Source organism: Lampetra planeri, chromosome 59, assembly GCF_965212315.1.
Source record: "Lampetra planeri chromosome 59, kcLamPlan1.2.h2, whole genome shotgun sequence".
NCBI classification, from domain to species: domain Eukaryota; kingdom Metazoa; phylum Chordata; class Hyperoartia; order Petromyzontiformes; family Petromyzontidae; genus Lampetra; species Lampetra planeri.
In genome coordinates, this window is record NC_136165.1 from 712,876 (window position 1) to 734,377 (window position 21,502).

The 21,502-nt window shown below is 53.3% G+C and overlaps 1 protein-coding gene across 1 annotated transcript in view; it reads left to right on the forward strand.

Annotated features, from left to right (window-relative positions):
* Positions 1–21,502, forward strand: part of LOC144736152 (neurocan core protein-like) — a 57,590-nt gene that overhangs the window by 17,358 nt on the left and 18,730 nt on the right. Inside the window, 4 exon segments of the mRNA XM_078618738.1 lie at positions 14,631–14,791; positions 15,736–16,119; positions 19,178–19,352; positions 19,780–19,907. Of these exon segments, the coding sequence (XP_078474864.1) occupies positions 14,631–14,791; positions 15,736–16,119; positions 19,178–19,352; positions 19,780–19,907 (848 nt within the window).

The window sequence follows — 21,502 nt, forward strand, 5'->3', positions numbered from 1 at the left end:
GTGTGGAGGGAGCAGTAGTGTCGTGGTTAGCGCTACGCTGCGCTATGAACCTCGCTAACCCCGCCCACTTGACTCGCTAACCCCGCCCACTTGACTCGTTGGCTCCGCCCACTCGACTCGCTAGCCCCGCCCACTCGGCTCGTTAGCCCCGCCTCCCGCTCTCAGCTCTTCTCTTAAATGAGCCCCGGGACTCCCCCCCCCCCCAGCTCCTCGCTCCTCCACTCACTGAGGTGGCGCCTCTCCGCCCTTCTTAATAGCAACGCTAATTATTGTAACAACTTGTGATGCTGATGATGATGATACAGTATCTCGATAAATAGCACAGAAAACAGGAGTCACGTGGCACCGTTCATTCCATCCAATTCACTGTCTGGTGTTGAGTGAGTGAATGAAGGAGCATCAATGGTGAAGGCGACGTCGACGACGCGGTGATGGTTGACGGAGGGAGCTGAGCGAGGGTAGAGTTTGTTTGAGAGTGACGCCCTCTTCACAATCCTCACCCCGAGTTGTCCCCATCGCGAACGACACAGAACGACAGCGGCACAGAGAGACACAGCGGAGGTCTCTGCTGAGACTCCGAAGCGAGACGACATTAATATCAAGACGTCTCAAGACGTCTCAAGACTCTGGGACCCACACGCGGGACATCGTCGACCCAGCGACCCAGGTGAGAGGATGTCCTTGGCCGCGATGTGACGATATCACGATATAAGGTCCACGATATCACAGCGCTGGTGTTTGCTCATTCGAGGCCAGGAGGAGAAATGACAATTGTGTGTGTCACTTTAAGATGTTTTCTTGTTCATGTTTGTTGTTTGTTGCGGTTGCACCCGATTCAAGAGCCGAATGGCTCACAGGGCTACACATAATACATGAAACTGAAACTGTGTCCCACCCTTTTCAATGTATGAACGCGAGTGAGATGACGAGAGAGAGACGATATTATATTTCGTGGGATTCGCACCCTGTGCCCCATGAAAGATCGTTGCCCGAAACGTCGTCTCTTATACATTTTATTTTGAGGCGACACGAAGCGCTGCTGACACGCAGCGGGCTGCATTGGTCGTCCGTGCACCGCCAACGCAGCAGCAGCAGCAGCAGCGTCACTAGATCCTTTGTTTAACCGCGAGGTTCAAGAAATGTAACAAAGTTGTAGATGGGACGGGAGTCGGGAGATGCACAGCGGTAACGAGATAGTCGTGGAGATGAGAGATGGACCCCGATAAGAGCAGGGAGAGGGATACCTGTGGCTGAGAAGACCTGGAGCTTCGTATGGAGCGTAAGGCAACAACAAAGATCCCCCGTATAGCCTGTGACAGTATGTTGGGGCAAGTGCTGTTAGCGAGTACCCATGAAGGCCGGCACGGCACACGAGGGGGTGGGTGGCCAGCACCAGTGGCGATATTTACCCACCGCCCCAGGTACTCATTTGAGGCTGAGTCGACCTAGGGGAGGTCCAGGACCGGTTCAGGTAATCGCCACTGGTATGAACGTTGAACTTCGTTCGCACCGTACGTAGCCAACGGTGGTAATCGGAGGTGCGGTGTTGGCCGTGAGCAGGAATCGAATTCGGATGGCCGGATTCGGACCGTAACGCTACCGCTCCCCATATACACTCACCTGCTACTCAATCACCCACGAGCCTTACTCACTCACCCGCCTACTGACCACACTGCAGGTAAACTCACCCCTCTCTCTGCTTATTCCCTCACACCGCTCCACTCTGGAATTCCCTCCTTCCATCATCGTCGTCATAACCATCGTCTCGTCTGCCCAGGTTGCTCTGCTCACCTTGCTCAAGGACCGTGTTCACGACTATTCTGTGAGCGCGTGGGTTCGGTCCTGACCCTGACGCCTGCTGCTGCTGTATATTTAGAGTTTGCGTGTCTCTCTCTCTCTCATCATCATCACGGTGGCTAGGAGATGTTGACTACCTCGCCTGGCATGCAGGAGGTCGTGGGGTCGGTCCCGACCCTGACGCCTGCTGCTGCTGTATATTTGGAGTTTGCAGTGTCTCTCTCTCTCCCATCATCATCACGGTGGCTAGGAGATGTTAACTACCTCGCCTGGCATGCAGGAGGTCGTGGGGTCGGTCCCGACCCTGACGCCTGCTGCTGCTGTATATTTGGAGTTTGCAGTGTCTCTCTCTCTCCCATCATCATCACGGTGGCTAGGACATGTTAACTACCTCGCCTGGTCTACAGGAAGTCGTGGGCTCGGTCCCGACCTTGAGGCCTGCTGCTGCTGCTGTATATTTGGAGTTTGCGGTGTCTCTCTCCCCGCGGTCGTGGATTTTTCTCCGAGTCCTCTGGGGTTTCCCTCCGCGTTTAGAATCAACCTCACGCGTTCATGATATTCGGCCGCTGTAAATGCCCACACGATGACACCGCCACCTTGTTGAGCGATCATTTGTGTGGCCTAGCCGCTCCTGGAAAAGAGCTCCCTTCCTCAGTTGGCCTTAACTGGTAAAAAAAATTAAAAAAAAAGTTTAGTTTTAGTTAAAATTACACCGCGGCCCTCCTCGGAGAGACGCAGCACCGCTTCCTCGGTCGGGCAGACGAGATTCGTGGTTCAGTTTCCCAGCGGCCGCCCTGGTTAATACAGCCGTGTGTTTTGATTTAAAGCTTTCGTGACTGCAGGGATTCATATTATTGGTTCTTTCGGTAAAGTCACGTAGAAGGGAAATAATAAAATAATACAAATATAAACAATACAAATTCTCACGACGTTTCGACTGCAACACAAGCAACCATCATCAGGTGTCAAATCCACAGCTGAAAGAACCAAGAATATACAGCCGTGTGTGTTTACAGTGGTAACACGACGTGCCGTCTGTATCACTCTAAACTGGACGTTTTTATTTTACCAGCCAAGGGCCCACTGAGCTCTTTAGCAGCTCTTTTCAAAAGCGACCTGCCTATCGCAAACGATACTCGACGAAGTGGCTTATTATGACGTGGGCATTTATAGCAGGAGCGAAACACTCTAAACGCGTGATGCTGATTCTAAATGTGGAGTGAAAGAACCGGAGGACCCGGAGAAAACCCCTCGCGACCACGGGGAGAGACGGAGAGAGAGAGACACGCAAACTCCAAATATACAGCAGCAGGCGTCAGGGTCGGGATCGAACCCACGACCTCCTGTAGACCAGGCGCGGGAGTTAACATCTCCTAGCTACCGTGATGATGATGAGAGGCACAGGCAAACCCAAAATACACAGCAGCAGGCGTCAGGGTCAGGATGGAACCCACGACCTCCTGTAGACCAGGCGAGGGAGTTAACATCTCCTAGCCACCGTGATGGTGATGATGAGAGACAGGCAAACCCAAATACACAGCAGCAGGCGTCAGGGTCGGGCTCGAACCCACGACCTCCTGCACACCAGGCGAGGGAGTCAACATCTCTTGGCCACCGTGGCGCCCCCACTCACAGTGGACGACGTTAACGATCCCGTGAGAGATGCTCACTGTGGGTCGAGCGCGTCTAAAATTTGCCACCAAAATTTGCCAACATTCGAAAAAGTGGCACCGCATTTGACTCGGGTGGAATCTACTCCACAACAACAGCAGCAGCAGCAGCAACAGTAGCATCAGCAGCAACAGCAGCAACATCAGCAGCAACAGTAGCAACAGCAAGCAGTAACATCAACAGCAAGCATCGCCCTGGCTGCGAAAATCTGGCAGGACCCTCCTAAAAACGAGTCATGAGACTCGGCGAGGCTTTCATGAGTAAACCAGCGCCATGAGAATTGTTGCGTGTAGTAACTAATGTTGCGTGTAAGCGAGTGAGTGTGTGTGTGTCAATGTGTGTAAGCGAGTGAGTGTGTGTGTGTCAATGTGTGTAAGCGAGTGAGTGTGTGTGTGTCAATGTGTGTAAGCGAGTGAGTGTGTGTGTGTCAGTGTGTAAGTGAGCGTGTAAGCGATTGCGTGAGTGTGTGTGTCAGTATGGAAGTGAGCGTGTAAGCGAGTGCGTGTGTGTGTGTATCAGTGTGTGTGTAAGCGAGTGTGTGAGTGTGTGTGTGAGTGTGTTTGTGTCAGTGTGAGTGTGTCAGTATGGAAGTGTGTGAGTGTGTGTCAGTGTGTGTGTGTCCGTGTGTAAGTGAGCGTGTAAGCGAGTGTGTGTGTGTCAGTATGGAAGTGAGCGTGTAAGCGAGTGTGTGTGTGTCAGTGTGTGTGTGTGTCAGTGTGAATGTGTCAGTATGGAAGTGTGTGAGTGTGTGTCAGTGTGTGTGTGTCAGTGTGTAAGTGAGCGTGTAAGCGAGCGTGTGTGTGTCAATATGGAAGTGAGCGTGTAAGCGAGTGTGTGAGTGTGTGTCAGTGTGTGTGTGTCAGTGTGTGTGTGTGTGTCAGTGTGTAAGTGAGCGTGTAAGCGAGTGTGTGTGTCAGTGTGTAAGTGAGCGTGTAAGCGAGTGTGTGAGTGTGTGTCAGTGTATGTCAGTGTGTAAGCGAGTGTTTGAGTGTGTCAGTGTGTAAGTGAGCGTGTGAGTGTGTGTCAGTGTGTGTGTCAGTGTGTGTGTCAGTGTGTGTGTCAGTGTGTGTGTGTGTACTCACGAAAGGGACTGTGTAAACATAGGCGAGATAAGGTGTCTGTGCGAGTCTGTGTGCGTGTGCGTGGGGAGCGGTGGCGCAGAGGTTAGCGCACTGCGCTAGGAACCCGGCGACCCCAATTCGATTCCCGCTCACGGCCACCAAATACCAGTGACGATTATCATCTGAACCGGTCCTGCGCCTCCCCTAGGTCGACTCAGCCTCAAATGGTTCTGGCCACCCCCCCCACCCCCTCGTGTGCTCGCTACCAGCACTTGCCCCAAGAGTCTGCTAAGGCTATACGGGGCATCTTTGTCCTGTGGGGGGGGGGGGGTAGAGTGCTTTGCTCGGAACTTGCTCGCCTGCTCCAGACGAAACGTCAACAACTTGAGCCACAAACAGCACGAAACAGGGCGGGTGTGGGGGTGTCGCGGGGGGTGGGCACCGGAGACGAAGTTCGAGTCCCGCACCTAGGTCGACTCAGCCTTAAAGGGGCACATGATGCGTCACAAAGACATAAGCAATGGGGAGACAAAGGCGGATGGGCGTGGTGCTGGCCACCCATCCCCTCGTGTGCTCGCTCCCAGCACTTGCCCCAACAATCTGGTGAGGCTATAACGGGGGAGCTTTGTATTTGTATTGATTTCTCTCTATCAAATCACAAAGACACGGTGTGAGTGTCCTGGTGAGCGTACGTAACGGTGAGCGTGTGTCATGGTGAGTGTGAGTATATTGTATGTAATAGTATATAGTGGTGAGTGTACTGTACATATCGATTGTCAGTTGATTTAATAGTATGGTGGAAAGTGCGTATGGTGAGTGTGATGGTGAGTGGGTGAGTGTGATGGTGAGTGGGTGAGTGTGATGGTGAGTGTGGTGGTGAGTGGGTGAGTGTGATGGTGAGTGGGTGAGTGTGGTGGTGAGTGGGTGAGTGTGATGGTGAGTGGGTGAGTGTGGTGGTGAGTGGGTGAGTGTGATGGTGAGTGGGTGCGTGTGATGGTGAGTGGGTGAGTGTGATGGCGAGTGTGGTGGTGAGTGGTTGAGTGTGATGGTGAGTGGGTGCGTGTGATGGTGAGTGGGTGAGTGTGATGGCGAGTGTGGTGAGTGTGATGGCGAGTGTGGTGGTGAGTGGGTGCGTGTGATGTTGAGTGTGATTGTGGGAGCGTGTGATGTGAGTGTGATGGTGAGTGGTTGAGTGTGATTGTGGGAGAGTGTGGGTATGTGAGTGTGATTATTAGTGTGATGGTGAGTGTGGGTGTGTGTGATGGTGAGTAGGTGAGTGTGATGGTGAGTGAGTGAATGTGTATGATAGTGAGTGGATAAGTGTGATGGTGAGTGTGATTGTGAGTGGGTGAGTGTAATGATGAGGCTGATGGTGAGTGGGTGAGTGTGATGGTGAGTGGGTGAGTGTGATTGTGAGGTGAGTGGGTGAGTGTGATGGTGAGTGGGTGAGTGTGATGGTGAGCGGGTGAGTGTGATGGTGAGCGGGTGAGTGTGATGGTGAGTGGGTGAGTGTGATGGTGAGTGGACGAGTGTGATGGTGAGTGGGTGAGTGTCATGGTGAGCGGGTGAGTGTGATAGTGAACGGGTGAGTGTGATGGTGAGTGGGTGAGTGTCATGGTGAGTGGGGGAGTGTCATGGTGAGTGTGGTGAATGTCATGGTGAGTGGGGGAGTGTCATGGTGAGTGGGGGAGTGTCATGGTGAGTGGGGGAGTGTCATGGTGAGTGGGGGAGTGTCATGGTGAGTGGGGGAGTGTCATGGTGAGTGGGGGAGTGTCATGGTGAGTGGGTGAGTGTGATGGTGAGTGGGTGAGTGTGATGGTGAGTGGGGGAGTGTCATGGTGAGTGGGGGAGTGTCATGGTGAGTGGGGGAGTGTCATGGTGAGTGGGGGAGTGTCATGGTGAGTGGGGGAGTGTCATGGTGAGTGGGGGAGTGTCATGGTGAGTGGGGGAGTGTCATGGTGAGTGGGGGAGTGTCATGGTGAGTGGGTGAGTGTCATGGTGAGTGGGGGAGTGTCATGGTGAGTGGGTGAGTGTCATGGTGAGTGGGGGAGTGTCATGGTGAGTGGGTGAGTGTCATGGTGAGTGGGTGAGTGTCATGGTGAGTGGGGGAGTGTCATGGTGAGTGGGTGAGTGTCATGGTGAGTGGGTGAGTGTCATGGTGAGTGGGTGAGTGTCATGGTGAGTGGGGGAGTGTCATGGTGAGTGGGGTGAGTGTCATGGTGAGTGGGGGAGTGTCATAGTGAGTGGGTGAGTGTCATGGTGAGTGGGGGAGTGTCATGGTGAGTGGGTGAGTGTCATGGTGAGTGGGTGAGTGTCATGGTGAGTGGGTGAGTGTCATGGTGAGTGGGTGAGTGTCATGGTGAGTGTCATGGTGAGTGGGTGAGTGTCATGGTGAGTGGGTGAGTGTCATGGTGAGTGGGTGAGTGTCATGGTGAGTGGGTGAGTGTCATGGTGAGTGGGGGAGTGTCATGGTGAGTGGGTGAGTGTGATGGTGAGTGGGGGAGTGTCATGGTGAGTGGGTGAGTGTCATGGTGAGTGGGTGAGTGTCATGGTGAGTGGGTGAGTGTCATGGTGAGTGGGTGAGTGTCATGGTGAGTGGGTGAGTGTCATGGTGAGTGGGGGAGTGTCATGGTGAGTGGGTGAGTGTCATGGTGAGTGGGTGAGTGTCATGGTGAGTGGGGGAGTGTCATGGTGAGTGGGGGAGTGTCATGGTGAGTGGGTGAGTGTGATGGTGAGTGGGTGAGTGTGATGGTGAGTGGGGGAGTGTCATGGTGAGTGGGGGAGTGTCATGGTGAGTGGGGGAGTGTCATGGTGAGTGGGGGAGTGTCATGGTGAGTGGGGGAGTGTCATGGTGAGTGGGGGAGTGTCATGGTGAGTGGGGGAGTGTCATGGTGAGTGGGTGAGTGTCATGGTGAGTGGGGGAGTGTCATGGTGAGTGGGTGAGTGTCATGGTGAGTGGGGGAGTGTCATGGTGAGTGGGTGAGTGTCATGGTGAGTGGGTGAGTGTCATGGTGAGTGGGGGAGTGTCATGGTGAGTGGGTGAGTGTCATGGTGAGTGGGTGAGTGTCATGGTGAGTGGGTGAGTGTCATGGTGAGTGGGGGAGTGTCATGGTGAGTGGGGTGAGTGTCATGGTGAGTGGGGGAGTGTCATGGTGAGTGGGTGAGTGTCATGGTGAGTGGGGGAGTGTCATGGTGAGTGGGTGAGTGTCATGGTGAGTGGGTGAGTGTCATGGTGAGTGGGTGAGTGTCATGGTGAGTGGGTGAGTGTCATGGTGAGTGTCATGGTGAGTGGGTGAGTGTCATGGTGAGTGGGTGAGTGTCATGGTGAGTGGGTGAGTGTCATGGTGAGTGGGTGAGTGTCATGGTGAGTGGGGGAGTGTCATGGTGAGTGGGTGAGTGTGATGGTGAGTGGGGGAGTGTCATGGTGAGTGGGTGAGTGTCATGGTGAGTGGGTGAGTGTCATGGTGAGTGGGTGAGTGTCATGGTGAGTGGGGGAGTGTCATGGTGAGTGGGTGAGTGTGATGGTGAGTGGGGGAGTGTCATGGTGAGTGGGTGAGTGTCATGGTGAGTGGGTGAGTGTCATGGTGAGTGGGTGAGTGTCATGGTGAGTGGGTGAGTGTCATGGTGAGTGGGTGAGTGTCATGGTGAGTGGGGGAGTGTCATGGTGAGTGGGTGAGTGTCATGGTGAGTGGGTGAGTGTCATGGTGAGTGGGTGAGTGTGATGGTGAGTGGGGGAGTGTCATGGTGAGTGGGTGAGTGTCATGGTGAGTGGGTGAGTGTCATGGTGAGTGGGTGAGTGTCATGGTGAGTGGGTGAGTGTCATGGTGAGTGGGGGAGTGTCATGGTGAGTGGGTGAGTGTCATGGTGAGTGGGGGAGTGTCATGGTGAGTGGGTGAGTGTCATGGTGAGTGGGTGAGTGTGATGGTGAGTGGGTGAGTGTCATGGTGAGTGGGGGAGTGTCATGGTGAGTGGGTGAGTGTGATGGTGAGTGGGGGAGTGTCATGGTGAGTGGGGGAGTGTCATGGTGAGTGGGTGAGTGTGATGGTGAGTGGGTGAGTGTGATGGTGAGTGGGGGAGTGTCATGGTGAGTGGGGGAGTGTCATGGTGAGTGGGGGAGTGTCATGGTGAGTGGGGGAGTGTCATGGTGAGTGGGGGAGTGTCATGGTGAGTGGGGGAGTGTCATGGTGAGTGGGGGCAGTGTCATGGTGAGTGGGTGAGTGTCATGGTGAGTGGGGGAGTGTCATGGTGAGTGGGTGAGTGTCATGGTGAGTGGGGGAGTGTCATGGTGAGTGGGTGAGTGTCATGGTGAGTGGGTGAGTGTCATGGTGAGTGGGGGAGTGTCATGGTGAGTGGGTGAGTGTCATGGTGAGTGGGTGAGTGTCATGGTGAGTGGGTGAGTGTCATGGTGAGTGGGGGAGTGTCATGGTGAGTGGGGTGAGTGTCATGGTGAGTGGGGGAGTGTCATGGTGAGTGGGTGAGTGTCATGGTGAGTGGGGGAGTGTCATGGTGAGTGGGTGAGTGTCATGGTGAGTGGGTGAGTGTCATGGTGAGTGGGTGAGTGTCATGGTGAGTGGGTGAGTGTCATGGTGAGTGTCATGGTGAGTGGAGTGTCTGATGGTGAGTGGGTGAGTGTCATGGTGAGTGGGTGAGTGTCATGGTGAGTGGGTGAGTGTCATGGTGAGTGGGGGAGTGTCATGGTGAGTGGGTGAGTGTGATGGTGAGTGGGGGAGTGTCATGGTGAGTGGGTGAGTGTCATGGTGAGTGGGTGAGTGTCATGGTGAGTGGGTGAGTGTCATGGTGAGTGGGGGAATGTCATGGTGAGTGGGTGAGTGTGATGGTGAGTGGGGGAGTGTCATGGTGAGTGGGTGAGTGTCATGGTGAGTGGGTGAGTGTCATGGTGAGTGGGTGAGTGTCATGGTGAGTGGGTGAGTGTCATGGTGAGTGGGTGAGTGTCATGGTGAGTGGGTGAGTGTCATGGTGAGTGGGGGAGTGTCATGGTGAGTGGGTGAGTGTCATGGTGAGTGGGTGAGTGTCATGGTGAGTGGGGGAGTGTCATGGTGAGTGGGTGAGTGTCATGGTGAGTGGGTGAGTGTCATGGTGAGTGGGTGAGTGTCATGGTGAGTGGGTGAGTGTCATGGTGAGTGGGGGAGTGTCATGGTGAGTGGGTGAGTGTCATGGTGAGTGGGGGAGTGTCATGGTGAGTGGGTGAGTGTCATGGTGAGTGGGTGAGTGTGATGGTGAGTGGGTGAGTGTCATGGTGAGTGGGGGAGTGTCATGGTGAGTGGGTGAGTGTGATGGTGAGTGGGGGAGTGTCATGGTGAGTGGGGGAGTGTCATGGTGAGTGGGGGAGTGTCATGGTGAGTGGGGTGAGTGTCATGGTGAGTGGGTGAGTGTGATGGTGAGTGGGTGAGTGTCATGGTGAGTGGGGGAGTGTCATGGTGAGTGGGTGAGTGTGATGGTGAGTGGGGGAGTGTCATGGTGAGTGGGGGGAGTGTCATGGTGAGTGGGTGAGTCCGCGAACGCGTTCCCTTGTCACGTCAGCATTGCCCGTGAGTACACGGAGTGTTCATCATCATTACAGTGTTCATCATCATTACAGTGTTCATCATCTTACAGTGTTCATCATCATTACAGTGTTCATCATCATTACAGTGTTCATCATCATTACAGTGTCCATCATCATTACAGTGTCCATCATCATTACAGTGTTCATCATCATTACAGTGTTCATCATCATTACAGTGTTCATCATCATTACAGTGTCCATCATCATTACAGTGTCCATCATCATTACAGTGTTCATCATCATTACAGTGTTCATCATCATTACAGTGTTCATCATCATTACAGTGTTCATCATCATTACAGTGTCCATCATCATTACAGTGTTCATCATCATTACAGTGTCCATCATCATTACAGTGTTCATCATCATTACAGTGTTCATCATCATTACAGTGTTCATCATCATTACAGTGTTCATCATCATTACAGTGTTCATCATCATTACAGTGTCCATCATCATTACAGTGTCCATCATCATTACAGTGTCCATCATCATTACAGTGTTCATCATCATTACAGTGTTCATCATCATTACAGTGTTCATCATCATTACAGTGTTCATCATCATTACAGTGTTCATCATCATTACAGTGTCCATCATCATTACAGTGTCCATCATCATTACAGTGTCCATCATCATTACAGTGTTCATCATCATTACAGTGTTCATCATCATTACAGTGTCCATCATCATTACAGTGTCCATCATCATTACAGTGTCCATCATCATTACAGTGTCCATCATCATTACAGTGTCCATCATCATTACAGTGTTCATCATCATTACAGTGTTCATCATCATTACAGTGTTCATCATCATTACAGTGTCCATCATCATTACAGTGTCCACCACTGTTCACGAGTCAGCAAGTTTACTCAGGAAAGTCTCGCCGAGCCCCAAGACTTCCGAGTTATCGTGGGGCTGCACGCACATTTAAGGCTGAGCAGACCTAGGGACGGCATCGCTGTTGGCCGTGAGCAGGAATCGAACTCTGGTCACCGGGTTCGTAGCGCAGTGCAGGCGAACCACGGTGACAGCAATGGATCGACAAATGCCCGATATTGATGATCGTGATGATGGTGTGATAATATCATGGTGATGATGATGGTCGTGATGACTATAAGATCGATAGCGATGCTGGATGATGATGGTCATGATGACAATAAGATCGATAGCAATGATGGTGATGGTCATGATGACTCTAAGATCGATAGCGATGGTGATAATGATGATGGTCGTGATGACAATAAGATCGATAGTGATGATGGTGATGATGGTCATGATGACTCTAAGATCGATAGCGATGGTGATGATGATGATGGTCGTGATGACAATAAGATCGATAGTGATGATGGTGATGGGCATGATGGTCATGATGACTCTAAGATCGATAGCGATGATGGTGATGATGATGGTCGTGATGACAATAAGATCTATAGTGATGGTCATGATGACTATAAGATCGATAGCGATGGTGATGATGGTCATGATGACTATAAGATCGATAGCGATGGTGATGATGGTGACGGTGATGATGATAAGATCGATAGCGATGGTGATGATGGTCATGATGACTATAAGATCGATAGCGATGGTGATGATGGTGACGGTGATGATGATAAGATCGATAGCGATGATGGATGATGGTCATGATGACTATAAGATCGATAGCGATGGTGATGATGGTGATGGTGATGATGATAAGATCGATAGCGATGGTGATGATAGTCATGATGACAATAAGATCGATAGCGATGGTGATGATGGTCATGATGACTTTAAGATCGATAGCGATGATGGTGATGGTCATGATGACTATAAGATCGATAGCGATGATGGATGATGGTCATGATGACTATAAGATCGATAGCGATGGTGATGATGGTGATGGTGATGATGATAAGATCGATAGCGATGGTGATGATGGTCATGATGACTATAAGATCGATAGCGATGGTGATGATGGTCATGATGACTATAAGATCGATAGCGATGGTGATGATGGTCATGATGACTATAAGATCAATAGCTATGGTGATGATGGTCATGATGACTATAAGATCGATAGCGATGATGGATGATGGTCATGATGACTATAAGATCGATAGCGATGGTGATGATGGTGATGGTGATGATGGTCATGATGACTATAAGATCGATAGCTATGGTGATGATGGTGATGTCGTGCGCGTAGAGGTGTAATCAGCGGCGGCCTCGATGGTGGAGGGCGTCACGGCACTAGTAACACTATGTAGTAATTTTTGTATTACTTCAGTGTAAATACATGTCAATTTTGATTAATATGTTGTTGTTTTCTGACTTTACGTGAAGGAAAAGACACAAATTCGCCCGTTTTCTCATTGAAAATATGTACATTTCAAATTATCACTGTGCTGGTCACAAAAGCAAAGTTTGTGGGGAATGATCGCCATTCTCTGCACTGTTGAGGCACAAGCGATTAGGAACTAACACGCCCCAGGGACACACGAAACGAGTTGCTGCACAGTGCGATCTCGCCACCCGGCGTGCCCCCCCCCGGCTTAACTGCGCGGCTCCTGGCAGAGAATGAAAGCGCGGAGAGACCCCCCCCCCCGCAGGGAGGTCGAGGGGAAGTGGGGGGCAGGGAGCGTGGGGAGGGGGGGCAGGGAGGGAGAAGTGCGGGGCAGGGAGTGTGGGGAGGGGGGGCAGGGAGCGTGGGGAGGGGGGGCAGGGAGTGTGGGGAGGGGGGGCAGGGAGCGTGGAGAAGTGGGGGGCAGGGAGTGTGGGGGCCAGGGAGTGTGGGGGGCAGGGAGTGTGGGGGGCAGGGAGCGTGGGGAGGGGGGGCAGGGAGCGTGGGGAGGGGGGGCAGGGAGCGTGGAGAAGTGGGGGGCAGGGAGTGTGGGGGGCAGGGAGTGTGGGGAGGGGGGGCAGGGAGCGTGGGGAAGTGGGGGGCAGGGAGTGTGGGGGGCAGGGAGTGTGGGGGGGGCAGGGAGTGTGGGGGGGGGGCAGTCGGGGTAGCTCGACCTGACAGCAGCCAATTAGCAGTAATTAGTGCTCGTCACGTGGTGTCTGCACCGTTGCTGCTGCTGCTTCTGTAGCCCCCCCGCCCCACCCGCCGTGCTACAACCGGGGACGTTAAAGACCCCGTGACGCCGTTCGCCAGGAGCGAGGCCCCAAGTTGCGTGACGCAGCAGGCGCCGTCGAGGTTCAACATTTTGCCAAATTTCAAACAAAAAATGTCACCGCGAATGAACGATCTCATCGGGCCTCACGCGGATCGATACCCCCCTCCCCCCCACCCCCGCGGGCCCTGACTGTGGGAGTAACTCATCATCAGGTGTCGTGACTCGCGAACCGATTCGATCGGGATCACACGCAGCAGCAGGAGCAGCAGCGGCAACATCGCTCCCCCCCTCCTGGCAGCAGACTAATGCCCTAATGCTTGCAGGCCACGTGCCTGAAACGTCGCCTCCAATTTAGCACGGTTGGCTACGTACCGTGCGAAAGAAGTTCAACATACATAGATACTGTCCATAAACTAACACTACCCATAGATTCAACACTTCAACACGTAGGCTTTCTCGACCAATATCATCCATAATAGAGGCTTTTTTTTGGGTTAGATCGCATAAATATATAAATGTGTCGTTAAAACCCGACACCACCCGACACAGCCAACTAGTCAGATTGTAAACGTTGTGGCTTGGCTCTCCACCAGTTAGTGCTGTACTAGTGACGAATTGGCCACGTTCTGTTTACGTGACAACCCTTACGAGTTGGCTGTGTCGGGTGGTGGCGGGTTTTACGACACATTTATAGATTTACGCGATCTAACCCAAAAAAAAACTCTTATGGAGATTCAGCACTTCCCATAGATTCAACACTGCTCATAGATTCAACACTACCCATAGACTCAACACTACCCATAGACTCAACACTACCCATATGTAATAAAGCTCGTTGAGACGACTTCTGGAATCCGTCTTTTATTCAACTTATGTTACATTTACTTCACACTGCTGATAGGCAGCGTGAGAGGGACAGATAGAGAGACAGACGCACTGCCACGTGGCAACTCGGAGCCCCGCTCCCGTGTGGCCCCCTTCCTCTGTTCGTTCCCGTTCTGACCACGTGTCGTTCGTCTCCACCCCTATTTAATACCCGGGTCATGTGGTACGTTTCCGCCAATCCTCGTTAGCCAGCATGGAATCTTCCAGGCTCCCTCATCAGCGCCCGGGACCACGCCCCTAACTCATCTCCCCATTGGCTGTGGCCAAAGCCAGCAGAACCAATCCTGATAGCTGTCACCTTTCCATCACGTCAGGGCCATGCCCCCAGGCCTCCCTCCATTGGCTGTAAACCAGGACCGGCAGAGCCAATCACCATAACGAGTTGTGATACGTCAGTGAGCCGGATATATCCTCATATTACACATAGATGCAACACTGCCCATAAACTCCCATAAACTCAACACTGCACCTACGATTATCACGGTTGGCTACGTATATTGCAAAATAAATCCAACATGCCCCCCGCCCCTCCCGACTCTTTCCCAGACTCAGCGAGACATGGCGGGGCCTCGCACAGCTGAGGCAGCAGCGGCGACCTGGGCCAACATCTTCATCCTCGTCGTCGTCACCGCTTCTCTCGCGCAGCGTGGGTGCCACTCAGCGCGTGTCCGAGCGTGTCCTGGGCTGCAGTGTCGTGCATCCACAGGGTGGGGGGGAGGGGTGGGGACTCCCCCCCCCCTCCAAGACAAAGATTCCCCGTGTAGCCTGAGCAGATTTGGGGCAAGTACCGTTCGACGCAGAGGTCGCAAACGGGTTTTGATTCCTTACCCGTACCCGGCCGCACCAGGGTCGCAAACGGGTACCCGTATCCGTACCCGGCCGAGTACAGGTACCCGTACCCGGCCGGGTACGGGTTGCCGGGTATCGGGTAGGGTACGGGTATCGGGTACCCGATTGCGACCTCTGACACGACGTGGTGGGTGGCGAACAGCTGGCCCGGCTGCCTCTGTGCTCCGAGTGGCGATGTTTGCTACACACCACAGCAGGTACTCATTTGGAGGCGGAGTCGACCTAGGGGAAACCCAGGACCAGTTTCAAATAATCATAACCGGTGTTGGCCGTGAGCGGGAATCCAACTTGGGTCGCGGGGTTCGTATCGCCGCGCGCTAACCGCTGCGAGAACGCTCCCTAACATCCACCCTCTTTACGCATCGCACCGGTGTTGTGTTGTCATTGATGCTGGGCCCCAAAATCATCGATGGACACGTCGGGTGTGGGCACCACTACTGGTGTGACTGGCGTGGACGGGGAGACCACACGGGCCCCACAGCTCCCTTCGGTGGAGACGCTTCTGCCAGCCGCGGCGGCACCTTCACAGTGGCAATTCATTGCTGTGCAGAAGAGCTTCATAGTTCACCGGATTCCTACAATTTCAATGCAGATTCTGATTCTAATTAATTAGTTAGTCAGGTAGTGGATTCCTGTGACCCCCCCCATGCCCCTCTGACTTCCATCTCCCCCATCCCCATCCCCCCCCGACCCCCCGACCCCGTCCGACCCCCCATCCCCCCCCGTGTCTCCCATCCTCCCCCGACCCCGTCCGACCCCCCACCCCCCCCCGTGTCTCCCATCCCCAACGCGGCTCTCCCAGGCTCCGTCTCGGCGGCGTGGCTGCCCGTGGTGGAGGTGCGAGCGTCCCTCTCGGGCTCCGCGCTGCTGCCCTGCCCCGTGCCCCCGCTGCCACCGCCCTCCGCGGAGGAGAGGCTGCCCCTGCTGCCCCGCGTCAAGTGGACCCTGCTGAGCCGCGAGCGTGGCGGGGGGCCGCTGCCCGCGGCGGTGGCGGCGGCGGCGGGGAGTCGCGAGGCGGTGGCCCCCGCCTACGAGGGGCGCGCCTCCCTCCCCGCGTTCGCCACGGACCCCCGGGACGGGTCCCTGGCTCTGGGGGATCTCCGGGACGGGGACCGAGGGCTCTACCTCTGCGAGGCCATGATGGGCCTAGAGGACCTGAAGAGGGCCGTGAGGCTATACGTGGAAGGTAGGGGAGGGGGTGTGGGGGAAAGGGGCGGGGGGGGGGGCAGCGTCATCATTCGTAGATTCATCATCGGCAGCAGCATCATCAGTAGCAGTAGCAGCAGCATCATCATCAGCGGCAACATCATCAACAGCAGTAGCAGCCGCATCAGTAGTAGCATCATCATCAGTAACAGCAGCATCTGTAGCAGCAGCAGTAGCATCATCATCAGTAGCAGCATCAGCAGTAGCAGCAGCATCATCAGCAGAAGTCTCATCAGCATCAGTAGTAGCATCATCATCAGAAGTGTCAGTAGAAGCATCATTGATGGCAACATTGGTTGCATCACCAATATCGGTAGCATCGTCACTAGCAACATTAGTTACAGCATCAACATTAGCATCAGTTACAGCAGCAACATCATGAGGATCATAAGTTGCATCATCATCAATCCAGCACAACGACCATCATCACCTGTAGCAGCGTCATCATCAGCACAAGCCACATGATCGCCATCATGACCACTTGCATCAAACGCAGCAGCAGCAGTAGCGTCATCACTATTATTAGCGTCAGCACCACAACCATCATCAATAACACGGCCACATCACCACCACGACCTCCACAACCACCACCACCACCACCATTGTCAACACCACTACCACCTCCACCACCATCAACACCACCACCACCTCTATTATCATCACCAACGCCACCACTACCTCTACTATTAGCATCACCAAAGACAAATATCCCCCATATACTTGGTTCTTTCGGTAAAGTCACGTAGAAGGGAAATAATAAAATAATATTAATATAAAACAATAATATAAATATTATTTTATTATTTCCCTTCTACGTGACTTTACCGAAAGAACCAAGAATATGAATCCCTGTAGTCACGAAAGCTTTAAATCAAGATCCCCCATATAGCCTGACAGACTGTTGGGGCAAGTGATGTTAGCCATGTAGCAGCTATGAAGACCAGCTCAGCACCACGCCCGGCATCTCCACTATCATCAACACCACCATGACCACCACCATCTCCACCATTAACACCACCATTGCCACCATTCACACCACCATCAACACCACCACGACCACTATCACCTCCACCATTAACACCACCACTACCACCATCACCTCCACCATCAACACCACCATCACCTCCACCATCACCTCCACCATCAACACCACCATTACCACCATCAAAACCACCATCAACAGCCCACTACCACATTCAACATCACCATCAACACCACCACTACCACCATCACCTCCACCATCAACACAAACATCAACAACCGCCATTCGCCACTAAGTGGCGGTGACGTCACCACGGCGCTTGTGCCAGCCTAAGTGCACTTTAATGCGACATGAAGTGTTGAACACCCGCTGGCAGGTTACAGGACAGACCCAGGTGCCATGGGTTGACTGACTGAGATGAGTGGCTGATGCACCACCTGTGCCCCCTACTGTGACAACTTGCTGTGCTTTAGCCGCCCGACGCTCCGCTCATTGATGTGAGCGTCGCTCCTCTGCCTTCCATTGTTGCTGGAGAGCGACTGCCTCCAACTTCCCAGTAGCGTCCCTCACGAGCCTCCTCCTTGGAGGCCGATCTTGACACTGTTGGTACCAGTCATCGGAAAGTCCACTCAGCCCCACATCCTCTTGTACCACATCACTTCATCTCTTCTATAGCCGGTACCACACCTGTTTAGCCCCGCCTCTATTCGGCTGAACACAAGCTGTTTAGGCATGCATTCGCTGGGCATGCGGGCTACATGACCCAGCCAACGCAGCCGTGCTTGCCGTAGGAGCTCACCGATGAGACTTTGCCCAGATCTTTCAAGGATTTGTGAGCTCCTCACGCAATCCAGCCTGATTAAACCTTGGATGGATCGTATGCAGGCCAGCCTAAATGTTTCTAACCGGCGAAGATGTTCCATTAAGGGGGTCCACGTTTCGCAAGCAAAAAGAAGGGAGCGCATGACCATGGCCGAAAGACCCAAAGTTCGTGTGGAGCGACAGATCGGGTCGCTTCCACACAGTGTTAAGCATCCGATGAAAAGATAATGCCGCTCGACTAATTCGGAGCGAGACCTCTGCTGTCAAACCGGAGCTGGTCACAAGCACACTGCCCAGGTATGGAAAACTCTCCACTCTCTCCACAACTGCCCTATCACCAATGGGGAATTGGGTAGGTGGAGTGTTTGATGGCACAAAATACTGAGGCAGGTGCTTATTTTTGGTGGGGCTCTTAGTCGCACGCTCCAGGTTCAGCAGCAGTGCCTCCAACTCCTCCTCTGAGTGAGCAGCAATCACCAGATCATCAGAATACATAACATGGTTGACCGATAGGGAGCTATCCCTTGACTGCACCTGGGCATCGATCAGCCTCCCATTGTATTTGTATCAGATGGAGATTCCTCCGGTACAGTCATAAAAGGCTTCACAAACTACGTGGTCAAAAAATATGTAAAATTATTTGGGAGCCAGAGGACATCCCTATCGCACCCCAAGGTGAACAGGGAATGGCTCCGACTCCCAGCCACGTAGTTTTACCCGGGCTTGCCCACCATCATGAAGGCCCTTAAGAATTGTGAGCAGTGAGTCAGGGACTCCGAATGCATGAAGAACAACCCAGAGCCCATGCCTATTGATGGTATCATAGGCCTTGACCAGGTAAATAAAGCAGAGATGTAGGTCTTGTTGGAATTCCCTACATCTCTACTGTAGAAGGACAGAAAATATGGCATCTGTGCAGGACTGTTTTGGCCTGAAACCACATTGGGGCTCAGCAAGCCTCTCCTCAGCATGCCTGGCAAGGCGATGTTGAATAATCCTTGCCAGGACCTTTCCCGGCACACTGAGGAGGGAGATGTCCCTGTAGTTGTTATACCATCACTACCACCATCATGTTCACCATCAACACCACCACCACTACCACCATCAAGAGCACTACCACCATCATCGCTACCACCATTAACACCACCACTACCTACATCACCTACACCACCATCACTGTGCGATAACACAATTCCCCCTCTTCCTCTCCCCCACCCCCCCCCCCCCCCATCAGGCGTGGTGTTCCATTACCGGGCCCCCCAGGGTCGCTACGCGCTCAACTTGCGGGGGGCTCGGGAGGCATGTGAGCGAGTGGGGGGGGTGTTGGCGAGCCCCCTGCAGCTGTCGGCCGCCCTGCACGACGGCCTCCACCAGTGCGACGCCGGGTGGCTTAACGATGGCAGCGTCCGGTCAGTGGCCCCCCATCAACGATGGCAGCGTGCAATCAGTAGCCACTGGTTGGGGGGGGGGGGTGGTGACGGGGGAAGGGAAGTGTAACCAACCTAACGAAGATGAGGGTATCAGGGAGAGTTTGGGAGTTGGGGCAAGAAGAGGAGAAGGGGGGGGGACGTCATACGGGGGGTTGTTAACGTCCACTGCAAGGCAGACGGCACGTGGTCGCATGATTACGGTTGTTCCGCACGGTGCAGCGTTAACCAGGGCGGTCGCTGTGTTAGATCCATGGAACCTTTGCAAACTAGCTGGGTGAACGCGCCACCGATGTGCCGCTTCGTCACCACCACCATCACCACCACCACCTCTCGTGTCCAGACCTGGGCTGGGCCTCCGCTAGGTCGACTCAGGCTGAACAGGTTTCGGCGTGCGTGCATGTCCCAGGTACCCGGTGGTGGTGCCGAGGCCTGGCTGCTACGGGGACCTGCGCGGGGGTCCCGGGGTGCGGTCCTATGGAGTGCGCAGCCCCTGGGAGACGTACGACGCCTACTGCTACACGGGGGACAACCAGGGTACGATCCTGGGGCCCTGCGACCTCTCGGACCGACCGTCTCTTGATCCCCCGATCCCTCATAACCCCCAATTCTTTAATCCCCCGATACCGTGATCCCTCAACAATCTCTCGGCCCTGCCTTTGAATCCTCGATCTCCCTGAGCCTTGACCTTCTGTTCCCTCAATCGGACAGATTCTCAATTCCTTGAGCTCTTGATCCTCTTGATTCCTGCGTTCACAATCCTTCCATCTCCAGCTCATCATATATTGCCCCTCTTGGATCTTTCGAAGTCGTCTTCTCACCCTCTACCTTCTCAGTCTTCACTGTCTCTCTCTCTCTCTCTCTGTTCCTCCTCCTCCTCCTGGTGCTCAACCCACGCTGTCTCTTTCTCTCTTCTCGCCCTCCCCCTTCACTGGAACAAACTTCCTGCTCCACATGAAGCAGTCACCTTCGCTCACTAAGTTTCCACTCCTCACTCATATTATCATAGCTATCACTCATTAACCCAATTAATTAATTCAATCCATTCATCATCATTTACTGTCATCTATTTTGCTTTCACTGAATTCACGCATCACAGATTCACCTACATTGCTTCCTCTCATCTATTTCATTCACCTCATCTCCACCATTACATTTACACGGTGTACCGTTGATACTTCTGTGTAAAGTGCCTTGATTAAGGCGCTATATAAATTACGTTAAGATATCCCAATTCCACTATTCCTGAATCCCTCCGTCACCTGATCCACTGATTCCCAGATCCTCTTATCCTCCCATCACTCAATCTCTTGATCCCAGTCGCTAACCCCGTCATCACCTCCCTCCACCACACGGGTGATGTCCTCTACCTGGAGCTCGCAGTTGCACACTCCGAATCCCTCAATCCCTGAACCCTTCAATTCCCATATTCCTCCATCATCTGATTTCTCAATCCTTCAATTATAATAGTTCCACCATTCCCTTCATCCCCAATCTAAACAATTCCTTAGATCCACTCGATCCACCGACCCTTGGCAAATCGACCTCCGGTCCTGCAGTCCCCTGAGAGCCTCTGATCCCTCGATCCCTGTCGCTGAAGGCGAGATGTTAACTCCCTCACCTGGTATACAGGAGGTTGTGTTGTCAATCCCGACCCTGATGCCTGGAGTTCACGTGTCTCTCTCCCCGTAGTTCCGTGGATTTTTCCTCGGGTCCTCCGGTTTCCCCCTCCACGTTTAGAATGAACATCACATTTAGAGTATTCAGCTGCTATAATTGTCCACGTCATGATAAGCCACTTCGTTGAGCTATCATTTGTGGTAGCCAGGTCGCTTCTGAAAAATAGCTACATAGCAGCTTAGTGGGCCTTACCTGGTAAAATAAAAATGATTCGTAGTTTAGTGTTTAGTTTGACCGCGGCGTCACCCCCTTCTCCCACACAGGTGAGGTCCCCTCGGTACGTTGAACTTCTTTTGCGCCGTGCGCAGCCAACCATGCTAATTATGTTAATGAGAACCCCTACCTGGAACTAGCAGTTGGACGCTCCGATGCCTCAATCCCTGGATCCTATGCCTCTATCATCAGATGTCCCAATCCTTCAATGAATCGTTCCACCGTTCTCTTCATCCATG